At 41.5% G+C, this 19916-nt stretch overlaps 1 protein-coding gene across 2 annotated transcripts in view; it reads right to left on the reverse strand.

Annotated features, from left to right (window-relative positions):
• Positions 1 to 19916, reverse strand: part of LOC139409138 (protein strawberry notch homolog 2-like) — a 105140-nt gene that overhangs the window by 73607 nt on the left and 11617 nt on the right. For both annotated transcript variants that reach the window (XM_071153888.1, XM_071153889.1), the window contains exons 2-3: positions 4839 to 5043; positions 2280 to 2368 (exon numbers count right to left, since the gene is read on the reverse strand). In XM_071153888.1, coding sequence (XP_071009989.1) covers positions 2280 to 2368; positions 4839 to 4949 — 200 coding nt within the window. In that variant the 5' untranslated portion in view covers positions 4950 to 5043. The remainder of the gene's footprint in view (positions 1 to 2279; positions 2369 to 4838; positions 5044 to 19916) is intronic.

A 19916-nucleotide genomic window follows, 5' to 3' on the forward strand; every position in this document is an offset into this window, starting at 1 on the left:
AACTCAACCAACCCACCCCAAGTTAAAACACCATTAAAAACCTACTCTTTTGGATATCCTGACAAACGCCCCTCATAAGTATAAAGCATATGGAATCTTTGCTAACGAGCTCAGTGGCCATTGCCTATATTAGAGATACTAAGCTACCTAAATTGTGTCCACGCATTATTACTATGATACATTTTAGAACTTTCAATGAGCAACCTTTCTAACGATGATTCAGATCAGGCCTTTAAATATTTTACCTCTCTGTTTCACACTGTTGCAGATAAGAATGCCCCATATAAAGAGATTAAGGCTTAAGTACAGATCTAACCCATGGTTCACATATGAATGGTCTGAACGACTTCGTGAAGGAAACTTAGTTTGGGCTAAGGCTAGATGAACTGATTCTACCTCTGACTGGCAGTCCTTCAGACATTTGAGAAATACGTCTTACCCTGGATAGAAAAGCAAAGTCTAAATACTTCTTGAATTGTGTATCTGAGAGTGGTAGCTATCCAGACAAATTTCAGAAAATGGTCAATTCTTTAGAAGAAGAAGAAAAAAAACACAGCCACTTCACTGCCCCAGCAGGTTTGACAGCCTCTGGTTCCTTAACAGACAATGATTTCTGAAAATGCATAAAGTTCCACTAGAGTTCTTGATTCACCTCTAAACAGATAGCAGAGACACCAGGCACTCACTTTTTATTTTCTTAATTTGAACAAATGTATGTAAATTAGGTATTAATTGCCGTGTAAAAAAAACAGGAGTCGATTTGCTTGATCCCTTTGTACTGCAGCTTTCTGCCCGCATCATTGTAGAACCTTTGATCCACATGCTTTATTAAACAATTGCTTCTGGTGCTATCCTAAGATCTGGAAGGTGGCGCATATGTCCTCACCCTTCACAAATGTGGAAATCCTTCTGACTTAGTTAATTAGCACCCAATTTCTGAACTATCTTGCCTTGCAAAAATGTTAGAATCACTGGCAAACTCTCTGCTAATAATATTTTTTGCTTCAAATTATATTCTTAATTTGTACCAGTCTTATTGTAGACCTTAACATAGCACTGTTTCAGCAGCTACACTTGGCTTAAATTATACATTCAATTGCTTAAAACATAGGTATATAAATATGGCAGCACAGTGATTCTTATCTGAGAAATAATGTCTCAATGTGTTTGTGTCCATATGACCGTTCTGTTGGACCAAACCTCAAATGCAAATAACGAGTTGAAACTGCTTGTTGTCAGAGGAAGAAGTGATCTTTCATCTTTGTTGTGAGTGGCAGGGGCTTAGTATATGATTGGGAAGGTGAAAACAGCACAGAAGCAGCAAAGTCGACGAGATAGAGGCATGTGGAATTTTGCTCTAAAACATACATTCTAATTAATCCAATTATTTCAATATATCACCCAGCCCTATAGTAGCTTACTTGAATAAATAACCTGTGGGGGAAAAATGCAGCAAATATTAGATTGAAGAAGCTTGAGACCACTACCAGTGAACTGAATGCTGACTAAACTGCAAACGTAATTTGTGGAATGCTTTCAAGGAAAAATCACTGTGCAATGGGGGCAAACTGAATGGAGAAAATGCTGTAGAAGCACTGAACTCATTAACCTTACCCTGTTTAATCATCTCTGTGTACAGAACTGGTCAAGCCAAGACCTTTTAGGGGACACAATTGCCAGTGTGCGCACAATGGAGGTTTGGGGTTAGGTGCTCGTGTGTGTGTTTGTCTGAGAGGTGGGGGTTAGGTAGCAGTGTGAGGCCAGGGAAGGGCCCGCTGCCAGATGTAGAGATAACCTCCATCCTCCGCAGCGAGGGCGACGCCAGCCAGCCAGTCAGGCAGCCCTCCACAGGAAATTAAGGAGATTTAATAAAAGGAACTAAAGGCCACCCCCAGATTTTAAGATAGTCAAATGCAAAACAGGACAAGCTGCTAAATATTACACTCAATACACATTGGTACTTTGACTGGGACTTTATTGTTAGGGGCACTTTTGAATAATGTATTTGACAGCTGCCTTGTTAATTTGGGTTTAATAAGTCCTGTGTAACAGGGTAAACGATATCCCATACTACTACAAAAACAAAGTGCACATATGGAGTTCTACGTCAGACACAGTGATGGCCAAGTAGAGGTATTATTAACCTTTGCTAAGAGATTACATGCATTGAGACACTCATGTGATCTCACATGTGTCAGTGTGAGACAGAAAGGGTTACACACATCACATGTAAAACAGCAGAGGGGAGGGTAAGGTACAAGAGGTGATTGGTTACTTACTGGTTTCCAGATTGCATAGGGCAGTGTGCGCTGTAGCCTCCAGACTGCTGTGAGAATGATCCCCAGGAAGCAGAAGGATACATAGAACTCTGAAACAGAGAAGATAAAAAGGTTCATTAGTTAACTATGCCTAAGAAGACTCAAACACTATATGCGACTAGATATCATAGGGTCATAAACGCTTTGCATATATATTGTCAAATTACTTCGTCAGGAATCATATAAAGGTCTCTGCATTCATTAAGTTTAAACCTCTGTGACACGGTGTACCATTTTCCCACAAATTACATTACTGAATATAGCACTTTTATTTTCACCAGTGCATTTCACAGAGTGCCATCGGGAAAACAACCAGAGTGCTATTGGGCAAACCATTTACCATGTCTTTGTTCCTCTGGGTCTGAGAAAATAGATCATGCCAGCATCTCCTGAAGAGAGACAGATGATGCCTTGCACTAGTTAATACCTGAACCTGTATCAGGCCCTGCATCAGTCGAGATAACTGTCACCACAAAGACGTCACTGTACCAACCAAAATAGCAAACGGTCTAACACATGACAGCCATTTCTTGTGTTCCAGGTTATGTTAACGTGTCCTAAACCACCATGACAATATTTTGTATTTTGTTAGTATCCCCATTAGCTGTTGCGAAAGCAGCAGCTACTCGTCCTGGGGTCCCCACAAAACATGAAACATTACATAATACTACATTCATTGACAAGAAAAGCACAAGGGCGGAACATAATTGTAAAAACGGCACAAATAACCTACATATCAATATCTAGGCCAAATAGGGGAGGAGCGTTGTGAGGTGCTGCTTTATCGGTTTCTCAAAACCAGGTTTTTGTTCATTTGAGCAATATCAGATGGGAGTTCCACGTAATAACGTCTCTATATAATACTGTACCCTTTCTTGAATTTGTTCTGAATTTGGGGACTGTGAAAAGTCCCCTGGTGGCATGTCTGGTGTGTGTCAGAGCTGTGTGTAAGTTGACCATGCAAACAATTTGGAATTTAACACATTAATGTTACTTGTAAAAAATAAGTGATGCAGTGAAGTCTCTCCAACTCGTAGCCAAGAGAGACTGACGTGCATAGTATTTACAGTGCATTTTGAAAGTATTCAGACCACTAGACTATTTCCACATTTTGTTACATTTCAGCCTTATTCTGAAATTGATTAAACCTACACACAATACCCCATAATGACAAAGCAAAAACAGGTTTTTAGAACGTCCAGGCTCTGGCTGGGCCACTCAAGGACATTGAGACTTGTCCCGAAGTCACTCCTGCATTTTCTTGGCTATGTGCTTAGGGTCGTTGTCCTGTTGGAAGGTGAACCTTTGCCCCAGTCTGAGGTCCTGAGCAGGTTTTCACCAAGGATCTCTGTACTTTACTCCGTTCATCTTTCCCCTCGATCTTGACTAGTCTCCCAGTCCCTGCCGCTGAAAAACATCCCCACAGCAAAATGCTGCCACCACCATACTTCACTGTAGGGATGGTAAAAGGTTTCCTCCAGACATGACGCTTGGCATTCAGGCCAAATAGTTCAATCTTGGTTTCATCAGACACGAGAACCTTGTTCAGGTGTCTTTTGGCAAACTCCAAGCAGGCTGTCATGTGCCTTTTACTGAAAAGTGGCTACCCTCTGGGCACTCTACCATAAAAGGCCTGATTGGTGGAGTGCTGCACAGATGGTTGTCCTTCTGGAAGGTTGTCCCATTTCCACAGAGGAACTCTGGAGCTGTCAGAGTGGCCATCGGGTTCTTGGTCACCTCACTGACCAAATACCTTCTCACCCGATTGCTCAGTTTGGCCAGCTCTAGGAGAAGTCTTGGTGGTTCTAAACTTCTTCAATTTAAGAATGATGGAGGCCACTGTGGTCTTGGGGACCTTCAATGCTGCAGAATTAATTTTGTACCATTCCCCAGATCGGTGACTCGACACAGCCCTGTCTCGGAGCTCTACAGACAATTCCATGGCTTGGTTTTTGCTCTGACAACTGTGTGACCTTTTATAGACAGATGTGTGCCTTTCCAAATCATATCCAATCAATTTAATTTACCACAGGTGGACTCCAATCAAGTTGTAGAAACATCAAGGATGATCAATGGAAACAGGATGCACCTGAGCTCAATTCCGAGTCTCATAGCAAAGGGTCTGAATACTTATGTAAATGTGTTTGTTTCTTTAATATAAATTGGGGAAAAATTCTGAAAATCTGTTTTCACTTTGTAATCATGGGGTATTGTGTGTTTTTATTTTATTTTAATCAATTTTAGAATAAAGCTGTAACATAACAAAATGTGGAAAAAGGGGTGAGGTCTGAATACTTTCTGAATGCATTGTATATTAAGCCCTCTGATATTGTATATTAAGCCCTCCTATATTAAGCCTATATTATGGAGCCACATTTGCTGCAATAATATTGGCACACTGTGCAGCCATTTATTATTAGCATATTATGTTGCCACATTTTCCTGGAACTTTTGAGATTACCAAATAGGTGGATGTCTATACGTGTTGTGTGTGTGTGTGCGTGCATGCATATGACGTACCTCCATATTGGAAGAGGCCACTTCGAACATGCTGCTGTCCAGCTGCGGCCCCTCTGGGTGCAGGTAGTTCTCCCCGTCCATGGCCAGTGAGTGTGACGGGAGTGTGGGCATCAGGCTGCAGGCTGACACATGACCCCTGACCTTCGCTTACGTATGCTGGCTGTGTCCTACAGCGCTCCTACTAATGCCCAGCACATTCCATCACCTGGAGAGAGCGAGACATGGGGTTCAAGTCAAATTATTCATATTCTAATGGAAGTTTTTACACAGAAGCATGTCAACGTGTTTTTCTCACAGTAGTGTGGTCAGAAACTGTATAATTGACTAAAACCTCTATTGCAGTTTTGAATCAACAGCATACACCAGGTTTTTGCAACTTTGAAAGGGTGGAGGCCACAAAAGATCTGAACTCATCACAGGTGTCACAGTGGCTCGAGGGTCTGCGTACCCACATCCATACCCACACATGCAGTAAGAGACTGGCTCTAGCCTTTTGGGGGCCCTAAGTGAAATTCCAAGCTCTAGTTTGTATTTTCCTGCAATACCACACATTTGGAATGGGACGGAGAGAAATGTTTGTAGTTTTTAATACGATATCTGACAGACTTCCAAAATCCATGGGGACCCACTGGTCGGTAATTTGACCATGATTATGACAAATTTAGATAGTATTATTTAGTATTTTATTGGGATCCCCAATTAGCTGTTGCCAAGGCAGTGACTACTCTTCCTGGGGTCTAAACTGGTAACAAAACAAATAAATAACACTACATAATATCCTGCCTCACGCTTCAGAAATAGGTAATGACTCCTGCAATATGAGCCGTTCCAAGGCGGGCGAATGGCCACCCACTTACATAGCACAATACTGCGCAAATTACAATACAAAAATATATATAAATAATGGCTGCCTCTTCACAGTCCCAGTTGTGCCATAGTGTCATTTTATTTGAATCGGTTTTTATTGTTGGCTTGAGTTAACTGGGGTGGCAGAGTATACTATGTAGCCGTGGCTCTGTTTAACTTCTTGGTGACAGGGGGCAGTATTTTCACGTCTGGATGAAATGCATGCCCAAACTCAACTGCCTGCTACTCACCCCCAGAAGATATGCATATTATTAGTAGAAAACACTCTGAAGTTTCTAAAACTGTTGGAATCATGTCTGAGTATAAAATAACTTATTTAGCAGGCAAAACCCAGAGGACAAACCTTTCAGATTTTTGTTTTGTGGTCACTCTTTTCAATGGGAATCCAGATTTCTAAAGGACCTTCTTGCAGTTCTTATCGCTTCCACTGGATGTCAACCGTCTTTATAAATTGATTGAGGTTTTTACTTTGTGTAATGAAGTACGGCCATCTTGAACGAGGGTCACTTGAAGTGTACTGTTAGATAGAGGCGCGTGACCAGAAAGCATGCACAAGTTTGTTTTACTCCTGGATTGAACACAGATCATTCCGTCTTCAATTTAGCAGGCGAAACCCAGAGGACAAACCTTTCAGAATGTTTTGGAAGGTATAGAAATACATTTGTTTTTCTTTAACTTGCAAATAAGTGATTGTCATTGCTTTGTGATATTGGCTCAGTTGGAAAAACTTAAGATATTAATATTTACAGACTGGCTTTGGATTGGGAATTTCTGTATCCCAATTTGCCCAGGCTAACAATACAGATAGTTCTGCACATATGCAGGATTTTGTTTTACGTAGCCGAGTGCCTACATTGCTGCTGTGCTGAGTGTTCCGCTGCCGCTCCCCCCTATTTGATTGCCTGGTCACTGGTGTAGCCTACAAATTTCATGTTGTACACAACTGTTGGAACTATTGCATTCCATGACTCTAAGCATAAGCACAATTTCATGTTATTGGCAGAGAAGTGTGGATGAACTCTCCCATTGTCAGACTTTTTAAATCGGTCCAGATACACGCATGGCTGCCTATAGCTTTCAGCTGCCCAATGGTGGAACACAGCAAGACAAACATGCAGTCTAATTAGACATTGAATGTTTTTTTTCATCATCATTGCAAACATTGGCTTAGCTGCCCTGTAGGCAGACAGGCAGTCAAGTAGTGTTCATTTTTCAGGAACTACAATATGGCAGCAACTATGAATATTAGCCTACATCACCACACAAAACGCTGATTGTCTTGTGTAGGGACTGCGTCCAGCTTGTGCAACTGCAATATCCGATACAACAGACAGAGGGTTGTAGCCTTCATAATATTTATGTTTTGGAATGTTCGTTCACACAGCCGCAGTGTTTTTATTTCAGCTGTTCAGAAATACGAGGCATAGACAGGCTACGTCATGATTCAGAAGAGGGTGAGTAAAGAGCGAAACATAAATGGATGGTGAGTGTGAACAGCAGCTACGTTACAATGAATGTGTGTGTAAAATAACAGGTGCAGAGCGTGATCTGGATCCTTAGCTTTGAGAAGGAGAGGTTTCCGGAGGTGGATGCTGGGCGTTGGCGGAATCTCTATCTGTAGCCACGGCCTAACATACTGACCAGACCGGACACATCGCGTGTGCGAGCGTTGCAAAAATAAATGTAGAAATCCATGTTATTCAATTATTGCACCCACACTGCTCGCCTAAGCCAACGGTAATCTGCGTTGCCAAGGGCTAAAAGAGAAGTCATTCCTATTTCTGACGCAGATCACGCTGCAAGTCCTGCCTCTCCCATCTCATTGGTTTATAGAAGCAGGTACCCACGTGCCATCTCCTCATTGGTTATACCCACGTGGGTGATTGAAAGACGAACTGTTTTGCCGGTTGCCGTGGTAATACTATGAAAGTATATCCCAGGACAAATTAGCTAGCAACAGCAAGCTAGCTAAATAGGACAAATTTGCCAGCAAGTGCACGCTAACTAGCCAAATTGCCATACATGTTTAATGCTTTTTGACCTGTCCCCAAATGAATGTCATTGGTTCAGTTTGTTTTGATATTTTAACCTGCGTATCGCGTTTGGTGTAGGGGGACAAAATACATTTATGCACGATGGAGCACGACCGCAGCCGGTTTGGGTTCTGTGTAAGTGATGCAGCGCTGTAATAGGCAACCTGGAATGCCCAGTGATTGCGAGGCCTACTCACCGTCTTATTTCCAATCAAAACCCTTTGGAAATCATATTTGGTGTAGGTGTATAGTCAAACAAACCTAAGAGGAACATGCATGTGTTTGTATGAGAGTGGTGTGAAGGAGAATGAAAATTAGCCCAAAACACAGGCAGGCGCTAACTTCATCAGTGTGAGAAACAACAAAAAGTACTTAATTATTAAACCTCAGCCAATCACTCTCTTCAGCTCCCTCCCTTATTCTCACACTCCCCATCTCTGAAGCACTGGGAACCAATCCCAACATCCCTGGGCCCTTTTCGGTCCTCCCGCATTTTCTCCACAACCATATCACCATGCCAATGATGGCAGTTCATGTCTCCTAGCAACCGAAAGGTTTCCATCTTTAGCAGCCCACTGTGTTCAAGGACAATAGATAGTGATCCTTTTCCTGCAAGCCCGATTGTCATTACTGCAAAAAGGGGGGAAAAAAACTCCCTGCCACTGAGGGAGAGAGAGAGAGAGAGAGAGAGAGAGTCTTGCCACATCACTCAAGGAGAGCAGTCGTTGTTGCTTCACCGCGGAGTCACAAGCATTTGTTGTGCCATTCACTTCTTCTGTATGGTCAGATGTAATAAGATGTTCGTGACATCGATTTCCACTTTGCTTCTTAATATAAATCCACAAGCGTTCTACACTGAACAAAAATATAAACGCAACATGCAAATTGTTGGTACCATGACGCACAAAACTTTTGTTCACAAATTTGATAACATCCTGTTGGTGAGCATTTCTCCTTTTGCAAGATAATTCATCCACCTGACAGGTGTGGCATATCAAGAAGCTGATTAAACAGCATGATCAAAACACAGGTACACCTTGTGCTGGGGACAATAAAAGGCCACTAAAATGTGCAGTTGTATCACACAACACAATGTCACAGATGTCTCCAGTTGAGGGTGCATGCAATTGGCATGCTGACTGAAAGAATGTCCACCAGAGCTGTTGCCAGATAATCAAATCTTAATTTCTTTACCATAAGCCACCTCCAAAGTCATTTTTAAAGAATTTGGCAGTATGTCCAACCTCACAACCACGCCAACACAGGACCTCCACATCCGGCTTCTTCACCTGCACAATCATCTGAGACCAGCCACACAGACAGCTGATGAAACTGAGGAGTATTTCTGTAATAAAATCCCTTTTGCGGGGAAAAACAAATTCTGGTTGGCTGTGAATACACCGCCTGAAATTTCAGCCTGTTTTGGTGGAAGGAAGTTTGGGCCTTCCATAGTGACATCACCATGCAGTGAATTAGTTAATAGACCAATAAGAAAGTTCCAAACCACTCTGCCAATAACAGCAAAATGTAAGTTTTCCCCTCCCCACTCAAACCCCTCGCAGACAGTCCTAGTGAAAATTCTTGCTTGTAAAATGTATTTTTGGCCATTTTATTTGAAAACAAATCACAGTAAGGTACTTAATGTTACCCAGAATTGCTTTGATATAGAGATAAAAAAAATAGGTGGATTGGACCTTTAAAAAAAATGCGTTCATATTGGACCAGGAAATCGTGTGGAGACACAACAAACTTTGATCAGATAGTGATAGGATCATATTGATTAGATCACTAAGCGCAAGGTGGAAACAAGGCATATGTTACAGCAGAATCGGACTCAACCACACAAATGACCGGCTGTCCCATCTTCAGTATGCTTTTGCGTCCACACACAACAAATAACTGTCTGTTATACGGTAATTGTGCCGGCCCTATTAACAGTTACACAGTAATGCTAAAATCCTGACCTTTGTATTAAGTGGTTTAAAGCCTAGTGTAGAGTTGGGGGGGGGATATATTTCAAAACAGTCACAGGAGTGAGTAATCTCTTAATTGCTTCAGAGGTTGGTGACTGGTTGGGCCAGCGTCCCCCCCCTCCCCCCTCAGCCTTCCTCTTGGGTGGCCTGGCATGTTATAAAACGAAGAGGTGAGGTGCGGATTATTTAATGTCCCATCATCTTAAAAATCAAGCCTTGATGAAAGACCTCACAAGACCTTTAAGAGGGCCGGAGCTATTAAGAGGAATTACAAGTTAGGCCTATATTACGTCATATTTCAAATAGTGAATATGAACAACCTGTTAACATCCCAGTTTCCCCATGTTGCTGTGAGCGCCAGCCAGCCTGCCAGGCAGGAGGGGTTAAGGCCAGGCCGTCTCTCATTCTGACAAGTCACTCAGGGCCTGCCAGCTGCAGGACATGGAAGTCATCCAGGAAAGTGTGACTCCCTTAATCTGCTAAATCACAGCTAAGGGCTCATGAGGACCGCCATCCTTCTAGACAGAAGGGGAACAAGAGCCTCTTCCCTCTGTGGGGGTGCTATCCCCAGGCCTAGGTCAGGGGCCAGGGCAGGGCTGAGTCCACAGCCAGGTCTAGGATGGGTATAGAGGGTTACCATCTGGGCCTTTTCCCATCTCAAATGGGTTAGGGATGTGCACATTTATTCAAATATTCAAAAGCGACATTAGTATTTGAATACTTGTGTGAGTATACATTTCAGACAAAACCAAAGTATAGGCCTATTTTAACACTAAAGGCTTTTTCAAAAATATCCATGAAACAGAAAAGGGGGTAAAAGTATAATATAAACACAGACTACCGTTCAAAGGTTTGGGGTCACTTCAAAATGTCCTTGATTTGAAAGAAAATTTAAAAAAAATGTCGCAGGAAGGCCATAAAGATCATCAAGGACAACAACCACCCAAGCCACAGCCTGTTCACCCCGCTATCATCGAGAAGGCGAGGTCAGTACAGGTGCATCAAAGCAGGGACCGAGAGACAAAAAAACAGCTTCTATCTCTAGGCAATCAGACTGTTAAACAGCCACCACTAACATTGAGTGGCTGCTGCCAACATACCGACTCAACTTGATGTAATAATGGAAGTTGATGGAAATAAATGTAAAAAATTCATCACTAGCCACTTTAAACAATGCCACTTATGTTTACATACCCTACATTACTCATCTCATATGTATATACTGTACTCGATACCATCTACTGCATCTTGCCTATGCCGTTCTGTACCATCACTCATTCATATATCTTTATGTACATATTCTGTATCCCTTGTGTGTATAAGGTAGTAGTTGTGGAATTGTTAGGTTAGATTACTCGTTGGTTATTACTGCATTTCGCTACACTCGCATTAACATCTGCTAACCATGTGTGTGACAAATAACAGCAACCATCATTAACAGCAACCATCACTCCTGTGTTCCAATGGCACGTTGTGTTAGCAAATCCAAATGTATCATTTTAAAAAAGACTAATTGATCATTAGAAAACCCTTTTGCAATTATGTTAGCATAGCTGAAAACTGTTGTACTGATTAATTAAAGAAGCAATAAAACTGGCCGCCTTTAGACTAGTTGAGAATCTGGAGCATCAGTATTTGTGGGTTCGATTCCAGAAACAAAGAACTTTCTTCTGAAACTCGTCAGTCGATTCTTGTTCTGAGAAATGAAGGCTATTCCATGCGAGAAATTGCCAATAAACTGAAGATCTCGTACAACGCTGTGTACTACTCCCGTCACAGAACAGCGCAAACTGTCTCTAACCAGAAGAGAAAGACTGGTGCTCCTTTTGTCCAGGTGGGAAAGGGCAGTGTGGAGAGCAATAGAGATTGCATCATCTTTGGATCTGTTAGGGCGGTATGCAAACTGGAGTGGATCTAGGATTTCTGGGATAATGGTGTTGTGAGCCATTACCAACCTTTCAAAACACGGACGTGAGTACTACGGGTCTGTAGTCATTTAGGGAAGTTACCTTAGTGTTCTTGGGCACAGGGACTATGGTGATCTGCTTGAAACATGTTGGTATTACAGACTCAATCAGGGACATGTTGAAAATGTCAGAGAAGACACTTTTCAGTTGGTCAGCACATGCCCGGAGTACACATCCTGGTAATCCGTCTGGCCCCGCGGCCTTGTGAACATTGACCTGTTTAAAGGTCTTACTCACGTCGGCTACGGAGAGCGTGATCACACAGACATCCGGAACAGCTCTCATGCATGCCTCAGTGTTGCTTGCCTCGAAAGCGAGCGCGGAAGTGATTTAGCTCATCTGGTAGGCTCGTGTCACTGGGCAGCTCGAGGCTGTGCTTCCCTTTGTTGCCTGTAATAGTTTGCAAGCCCTGCCACATAAGACGAGCGTCGGTGTAGTACGATTCGAATTTAGCCCTGTATTGACGCGTTGCCTGTTTGATGGTTCGGAGGGCATAGCAGGATTTTTTACAAGCCTCCGGGTTAGAGTACCGCTCATTGAAAGCGGCAGCTCTACCCTTTAGCTCAGTGCGAATGTTGCCTGTAATCCATGGCTTATGTACGTTGTCACTGTGGTGGTAAATAAAACAGCCACGATAAGTATAGATAAACTATTGGCAAATAGTGTGGTCTGCAATTTATCATAAGATGCTCTACTTCAGGAGAGCAAAATCTAGACTTCCTTAGATTTCGTGCACCAGCTGTTGTTTACCAACATGCAGACCCCCCAAATCTTAACGGAGTGTGTTGTTCTATCTAGCCGGTCCTGCCAGCTGAATATCCATGACATCATTCGGCCACGATTCCGTGAAACATAAGATGTTACAGTTTTTGGTCCCGTTGGTAGGATATTCTTGATCGTACCACGTCCAATTTATTGTCCAATGATTATACGTTGGCGAGTAATATTGACGTAACGGCAGCTTTCCCACTTGCCTTCTCCGGATTCTTATGAGGCACCCTGCTCTGTGTCCTCTGTACCTGCTTCTCTTTCTCTTGCTAATAAATGGGGATGTCGGCCTTGTCGGGTGTTCGCAGTATGTCCTGTGCTTCCTGCTTGTTGAAGAAAAAATCTTTGTCAAATCTGAGGTGAGTGATCGCTGTCCTGATATCCAGAAGCTCTTTTGTTGCCATAAGATAGTGGCAGAAACATTACATACAAAATAAGTTACAAATGAAGTGGGGAAAAACCCCACATAATAGCACAATTGGTTAGGCGTCCGTAAAACTGCTGCCATTTCTTTCGCCACCATTTTAGCGCTCGGCTCCCTATTCCATCTGTGGTAAGGGAACAATGGAAAAAAACAGTCCTTGGGACGTCCCAACTCTGACATCACCCCATTAAAACCTCTTATGGATAGGGGAGACACTAGCGTCTCAACTGGCCAATTGCCAGGGGAAATGCAGAGCGCCAGATTCAAATAAAATGCTATAAAATTCAAACTTTCATTAAATCACACATGTAAGATACTCAATTAAAGCTACACTCGTTGTGAATCCAGCCAACATGTCCGATTTTAAAAATGTTTTTCGGCGAAAGCATAAGAAGCTATTATCTGATAGCCTGCACCAGCAGTAAACAAAGGAGCTAGCGTAGCAGGCGCTACACGAAACGCTGAAATAAAATATAAAATATGCATTACCTTTGACGAGCTTCTTGTATTGGCACTCCAATATGTCCCATAAACATCACAATTGGTTCTTTTGTTCGATTAATTCCGTCCATATATATCAAAAAATTCCATTTATAAAGCGCGTTTGATCCAGAAAAAAACAGTTTACAAAAACACAACGTCACTACAAAATATTTCAAAAGTTGCCTATAAAAACTTTGCCAAAATATTTCAAACTACTTTTGTAATACAACGTGAGGTATTTTTAAACGTTAATAATCAATAAAATTGTAGACGGGGCAATCTGTATTCAATACATGAACGAAAAGAAACCAGCTCTGCTTTTCATGTCTTGCGCAACTCACAAAAGTGTCCCCAGTTCCGAGTTGGCCTACTTCTTCAATGCACAAAGGAATAACCTCAACCATATTCCAAAGACTGGCGACATCGTGTGGAAGCGGTAGGAACTGAAAATTGGTTCCTATTAAATATCCAATGGCAAAGACAATATAGTGAACAGAGATGAGAAAAAAATATAAAAAATCTGAACAGTTAGTCCTCGGGGTTTTGCCTGCTACATAAGTTCTGTTATACTCACAGACATGATTCAAACAGTTTTAGAAACTTCAGAGTGTTTTCTATCCAAATCTGAATAATATGCATATCTTATATTCTTGGCATGAGTAGCAGGAAGTTGAAATTGGGCACGCTATTTATCCAAAAGTGAAAATTCTGCCCCCTAGCTTTAAGAGGTTAACGTTTAAATTGAAAACAGTTAGATAACGGTTAAGGATTAAGGTTAGGGTTTAGGGGAGGGACATCCCAAGGAACCCGGATAGAAGCTAAACATGTGAACATGCCTCAGTATAAGCCTGTCATCTCTACCAGCCTGTTGACAGGCCTCCACCCCTCCCATGTGATCCCTCAATCTTTAAAAACACTTGTTTCGTCTTCCCTCGCTCACAAGCCTGGCATTAATCCTGCTTAAGGCACACCGAGTAAATCCTTTAATGAACAGCCCGCTTCATCTTCATTAACAACGCTCTAAAGATCAGGGCATCATGACAGACACAGTGACACACACACACACACACACACTTACACTTGTAAGACTGAACAGACCAAACCTTTTACATCAGTTCCTGTTGCGCCAAGTTACCATCTCAGACCTCACCATTGATGAAACTTCTTCCAACCTACATCAAAGTCACTCACTGCAAATTTCTGCCCATAAAAATGTCTTCCCATTTTAATCTAATTACAAAGCAACGCTACATTATATTAAACCAGTATGTATGTTGGTGGTTATGATGGCCTGGCTTGCTATGCTGGATTAATTATCCAAGTGATGAAAAATTCATAAAAGGAACAAGTTACTTCCCTGGGAAACTCAGCAGTCATTCAAAACAGTGTGAATTATTTATCAGGCTCTTTTCAACTCACGCCATTTCCATGGAGCGGCACGGACGCACAGAGAGGATCTGCGGGTGGCTCGGTACGGGAGAAAAAGACAAAGAAAAATTAATCAACTGACTGAGTAACCAAATCTGCAGCGCTATCAAAGCGGAGGGATATAGAAACAAATGGTGTTTTATGAGCCTGTATTGTTAGAGTTTCTGCGGCCATTCAAATATTAATCATGCTACACAGTCAGATGTTCCATCATTCCTGCAGAATTTAACATAATTAGAAACACCATTACAATTACCCTGACTCAAGATAGGATGGGTACATTATTTTTGAACCATTTCGTCTAGAGTCTAGGCCTGGGGGGGGGGAATTGACTCAAGGTTAACTAATCTACATTCATGTGACATCCGTGCCAGAGAATTTGAGCTTTTCAGTGGCCAACAGCCTTACTTTGAGCCAATCAGAGCCCGAACCACCCCCCCATGGAGCCACATTTTTATTAAAGATTTTAAACAGGGAACCAGTCACACTTTATATGCAATGTAGGCTATGGGATGGTAGTTAGCTAAGTCCACAAGCTAGCTAACCACTGTAGCTACTATTGACATACACAATGTATTATCTAGTTTAATAATGAGTTTAATTGTTTTTCGTCATCTTGCTAGGTAGTCATCAAGTTGTGGCCATCTTGCTACTATCAACAAGGGCTTTCTAGAAAAAAGCAACATTAACGCAGATAGAAATCCAGATCATAAGCCCCACTCACGGCTATGCATTGCCAAACACTACTGCCACCTTCTGGTTTGGAGTATTTTAACAAGGCTGGGTGGCTGACGACTTCCAAGCTTTTTGAAGACAAACAAGATAGCACATCTGAACAGAGTGTCAGCATTCAAAGTACTATCGGCAGGCAAACTTTGAAAGTCCTACCGGTGTGTCTGAGCTTTAAGAACTGTAAGCTATGGGCTCTCCAACCCTGTTCCTGGAGAGCTACCCTCCTGTAGGTTCACTCCAACCCCAGTTGTAACTAAACGGATTCAACTTATCAGCCAACTAATTATTAGAGTCGGGTGCACTGGATTATGGTTGGAGTGAAAAACCTGAAGGATGGTAGCTCTTCAGGAACTGGGTTGGAGAGCCTTGGATTAGAGGGACAATAGAGTGTTGAGTACCCCGCCATTAGCGGCTAGCCATTAGAAAGTTTGGTAGGCTACTTATGACCACCAGCGGCATCAGAGCACAGTTTAGGAGATGTCTAGTTTCCGTGACTCAGCACTCACACGGAATTTGACTGTGGTCATGACTCGACTGCCCGTGTGGTGGTAATACAGTCAGTCACCTTAACAGCCCTCGTTAAGACTGGAGAGGGAGTGTGTGTAATGGCTGGGTAAACAGGCTTGTGGACTCCTATCTCCCAGGGCTGGAACACCACCTCATTAGAAAAGGAAAGCATTGTCTCTCAGCTAACCCAGAGAACCCAGCCTCCTTCCAGGCTACAACTCCTCCCTCCACACCCCCTACCTCGGATTATAACTGGTGTTTTTCTTTAATGATCATCATATAACAGTTCTCTCGCAATCACATTAGATTTAAAAGATGCTTTACAGCGAAAGCATACCTTAGCATACAACATCACCCAGAAGACAAATCATTAAACAGTTACCAGCCAAATGGAAGAGTCACACAAGTCAGAAATAGAGATAAAATTAATCACCAACACCTTTGATGATCTTCATATGGTTGCACTCAGAAGACATTAATTTATTCAATGAATGTTCCTTTTGTTCAATAAAGTATCTCTTTATATCCAAAAACCTATTTTGTCTGCGCGTTTTCTTCAGTAATCCACAGGCTCAAACGCAGTCACAACAGGCAGACGAAAAATCCAAATTGTATCCGTAAAGTTCATAGAAACATGTCAAACGATGTTTATATTCAATTCTCAGGTTGTTTTTAGCCTAAATAATCGATGATATTTCAACCGGACAATAAAGTCGTCAATATAAAAAGGTAAACAAGAAAGGCACTCTAGGTCGTGCGCATGAAAAAGCTCTGTGACACGGCAGGGTCCACTCATTCAGACTGCGCTTACTCCCTAATTTTTCAGAATACAAGCCTGAAACAATTTCTAAAGACTAGTGGATTCTAGTGGAAGGCATAGATACTGCAATTTGAGTTCTAAGTCAATGGATACTGTAATGGCAATGAATAGAAAACTACACATAAAAAAAATCCTACTAAAATCCTAAAATCCTACGTTTTCGCCTGCCAAATCAGTTCTGTTATACTGTTCTTAAAGGCAATACTAAAGTGCCTTTAAGAACATCCAATAGTCAAAAGGTATATGAAATACAAATCATATAGAGAGAAATAGTCCTATAATAACTACAACCTAAAACTTCTTACCTGGGAATATTGAAGACTCATGTTAAAAGGAACCACCAGCTTTCATATGCTCTCATGTTCTGAGCAAGGAACTTAAACGTTAGCTTTTTTACATGGCACATACTTCACTTATACTTTCTTCTCCAACCCTTTGTTTTTGCATTATTTCAATCAAATTGAACATGTTTTATTATTTATTTGAGACTAAATTGATGTATTATATTAAGTTAAAATAAGTGTTCAGGCCTCCCGGGTGGCGCAGTGGTTAAGGGCGCTGTACTGCAGCGCCAGCTGTGCCATCAGAGTCCCTGGGTTCGCGCCCAGGCTCTGTCGTAACCGGCCGCGACCGGGAGGTCCGTGGGGCGACGCACAATTGGCCTAGCGTCGTCCGGGTTAGGGAGGGCTTGGTCGGTAGGGATGTCCTTGTCTCATCGCGCACCAGCGACTCCTGTGGCGGGCCGGGCGCAGTGCGCGCTAACCAAGGTTGCCAGGTGCACGGTGTAGCCTCCGACACATTGGTGCGGTGTTGGTGTTAAGAAGCAGTGTTGCGGCTGGTTGGGTTGTGTATCAGAGGACGCATGACTTTCAACCTTCGTCTCTCCCGAGCCCGTACGGGAGTTGTAGCGATGAGACAAGATAGTAGCTACTACAACAATTGGATACCACGAAATTAGGGAGAAAAAGGGGTAAAAATTCAACAAAAAAAAGTGTTCATTCAGTATTGTTGTAATTTTCATTATTACAAAAACACATACAATTTTATTTTATTTAAAAATCGGCAGATTATTTGGTATCGGCTTTTTTTGGCCCTCCAATAAATCGGTCTTGTTATCAAATCATAATCGACCTCTAATTACAACAGTCAAAGGCCATGTAAACAAACACTTTACACCAACCAATGAGAGCTTGTTGTGCTAGCTGTTCATTACGACAATGTTTTCTTACTGAAACAATCATGTAAATTACATTGTTATTCAATACAAAATGTATTGGCTATATGTTTCAACTGCAACTATACAAATTATGTTTGTATAGAAGGAACCAAAAACTAAGCATTTGTTTGTGGAAATCAGCCATCTTAACAGTACGTTTTCCAGCTGCATAAGGGCCCCGCTAAAGGAAACTTAAGCCACCAAATGTATTGAAAATAAGATTTTGGTATTGTAAACGAAAAGCTGTTTGGGTCCTTAAAAGTATCAAACAAATCTTTAAGAATAGGTTAAAAGTTGTGAAGTCCAACACATGACTGCCATCACACACTAAGATTTATTTTTTCACTTTGTGAGGTTTATTTTTCCATATAAAGTTGGTGTCTAATCTAATTGGACACTGTCAAAACAAGAGAACAAATACAGTGCATTCAGAAAGTATTCAGACACCTTGAGATTATCCACATTTTGTTATTACAGCCGTATTATAAAAATCCTCATCTACTCACAATACCCCATAATGACAAAGTGATCAGGTTTATAGAAATATTTTCCAAATATATAAAAGCCTTAACAGAAATACCCTATTTACCTAAGTATTCAAACCCTTTGCTATGAGACCTTAAATTGAGCTCAGGTGCATCCTATTTCCATTGATCCTCCTTAATATATGTTTCTACAACTTAGAGTCTACCTGCGGTAAATTCAATTGATTGGACATGATTTGGAAAGGCACACCTTTCTACAGTTGAAGGCGGAAGTTCACATACACTTAGGCTGGTGTCTTAAGTCTACCCCCTCCTTTTTCGAACATTCTGTTAAAAATCGCGCAACTTTTCAGCGTCCTGCTACTCATGCCAGGAATATAGTATATGCATATGATTAGTATGTGTAGATAGAAAACACTCTGAAGTTTCTAAAACTGGTTAAATCACGGCTGTGACTATAACAGATCGTGTGTTTCATTGAAAAGCGCAAGAAAAACTGCTCTCTGAAAGCTAAAAATTATTTCCATGCGTCACTTTCATGAGTTGGGCACAAAATTAATTATCGACCTGCATGCAATTCCTACAGATTCCACACGATGTCGCCATTGTCATCATTTTCAAGGGACTTTTTTCTTTGTAAATCCAACTAACTGGATTCCATTTCTTCCGGTCTCCACCAGGATGTTTTGAATGTGCACATTGGCAGCCATTGATTTGAAAACGAGGAGCTATTGAATATACATCGCCCTGTAATCATTTTGATAGATTATAAACGTTTACTAATACCTAAAGTTGGATTACAAAAGTATTTCGAAGTGTTTTGTGAAAGTTTATCGTCGACTTTTTTAATTTAAAAAAAATGACGCAGCGTTTAAAAACAATGTTTTTTTCTGAATGACACAGCTTCCATAGAAAGCTATTTTGGGTATATATGGACCGATTTAAACGAAAAAAATACCCAATAGTGATGTTTATGGGGCATATAGGAGTGCCAAGAAAGAAGCTCGTCAAAGGTAATGAATGTTTTATATTTTATTTCTGCGTTTTGTGTAGCGCCGGCTAAGCTATATCTTTGTTTACATCGCATTCAGGCATTTTGAGGTGTTGCATGCTATCAGATAATAGCTTCTCATGCTTTCGCCGAAAAGCATTTTAAAAATCTGACTTGTTGGCTAGGTTCACAACGAGTGTAGCTTTAATTCAATACCCTGCATGTGAATTTTGATGAAGGTTTGAGTTTTAACGAGTACATTTAGCATTTAGCGTAGCGCATTTGCATTTCCAGGTGTCTACTTGAGACATCTGCGTCTCAAGTAGGAGCAAGAAGTTAAAACTCGTTTTTCAACCACTCCACAAATGTCTTGTTAACAAACTA

Source organism: Oncorhynchus clarkii, chromosome 5 (genome assembly GCF_045791955.1).
Source record: "Oncorhynchus clarkii lewisi isolate Uvic-CL-2024 chromosome 5, UVic_Ocla_1.0, whole genome shotgun sequence".
Classification (NCBI taxonomy): Eukaryota; Metazoa; Chordata; class Actinopteri; order Salmoniformes; family Salmonidae; genus Oncorhynchus; species Oncorhynchus clarkii.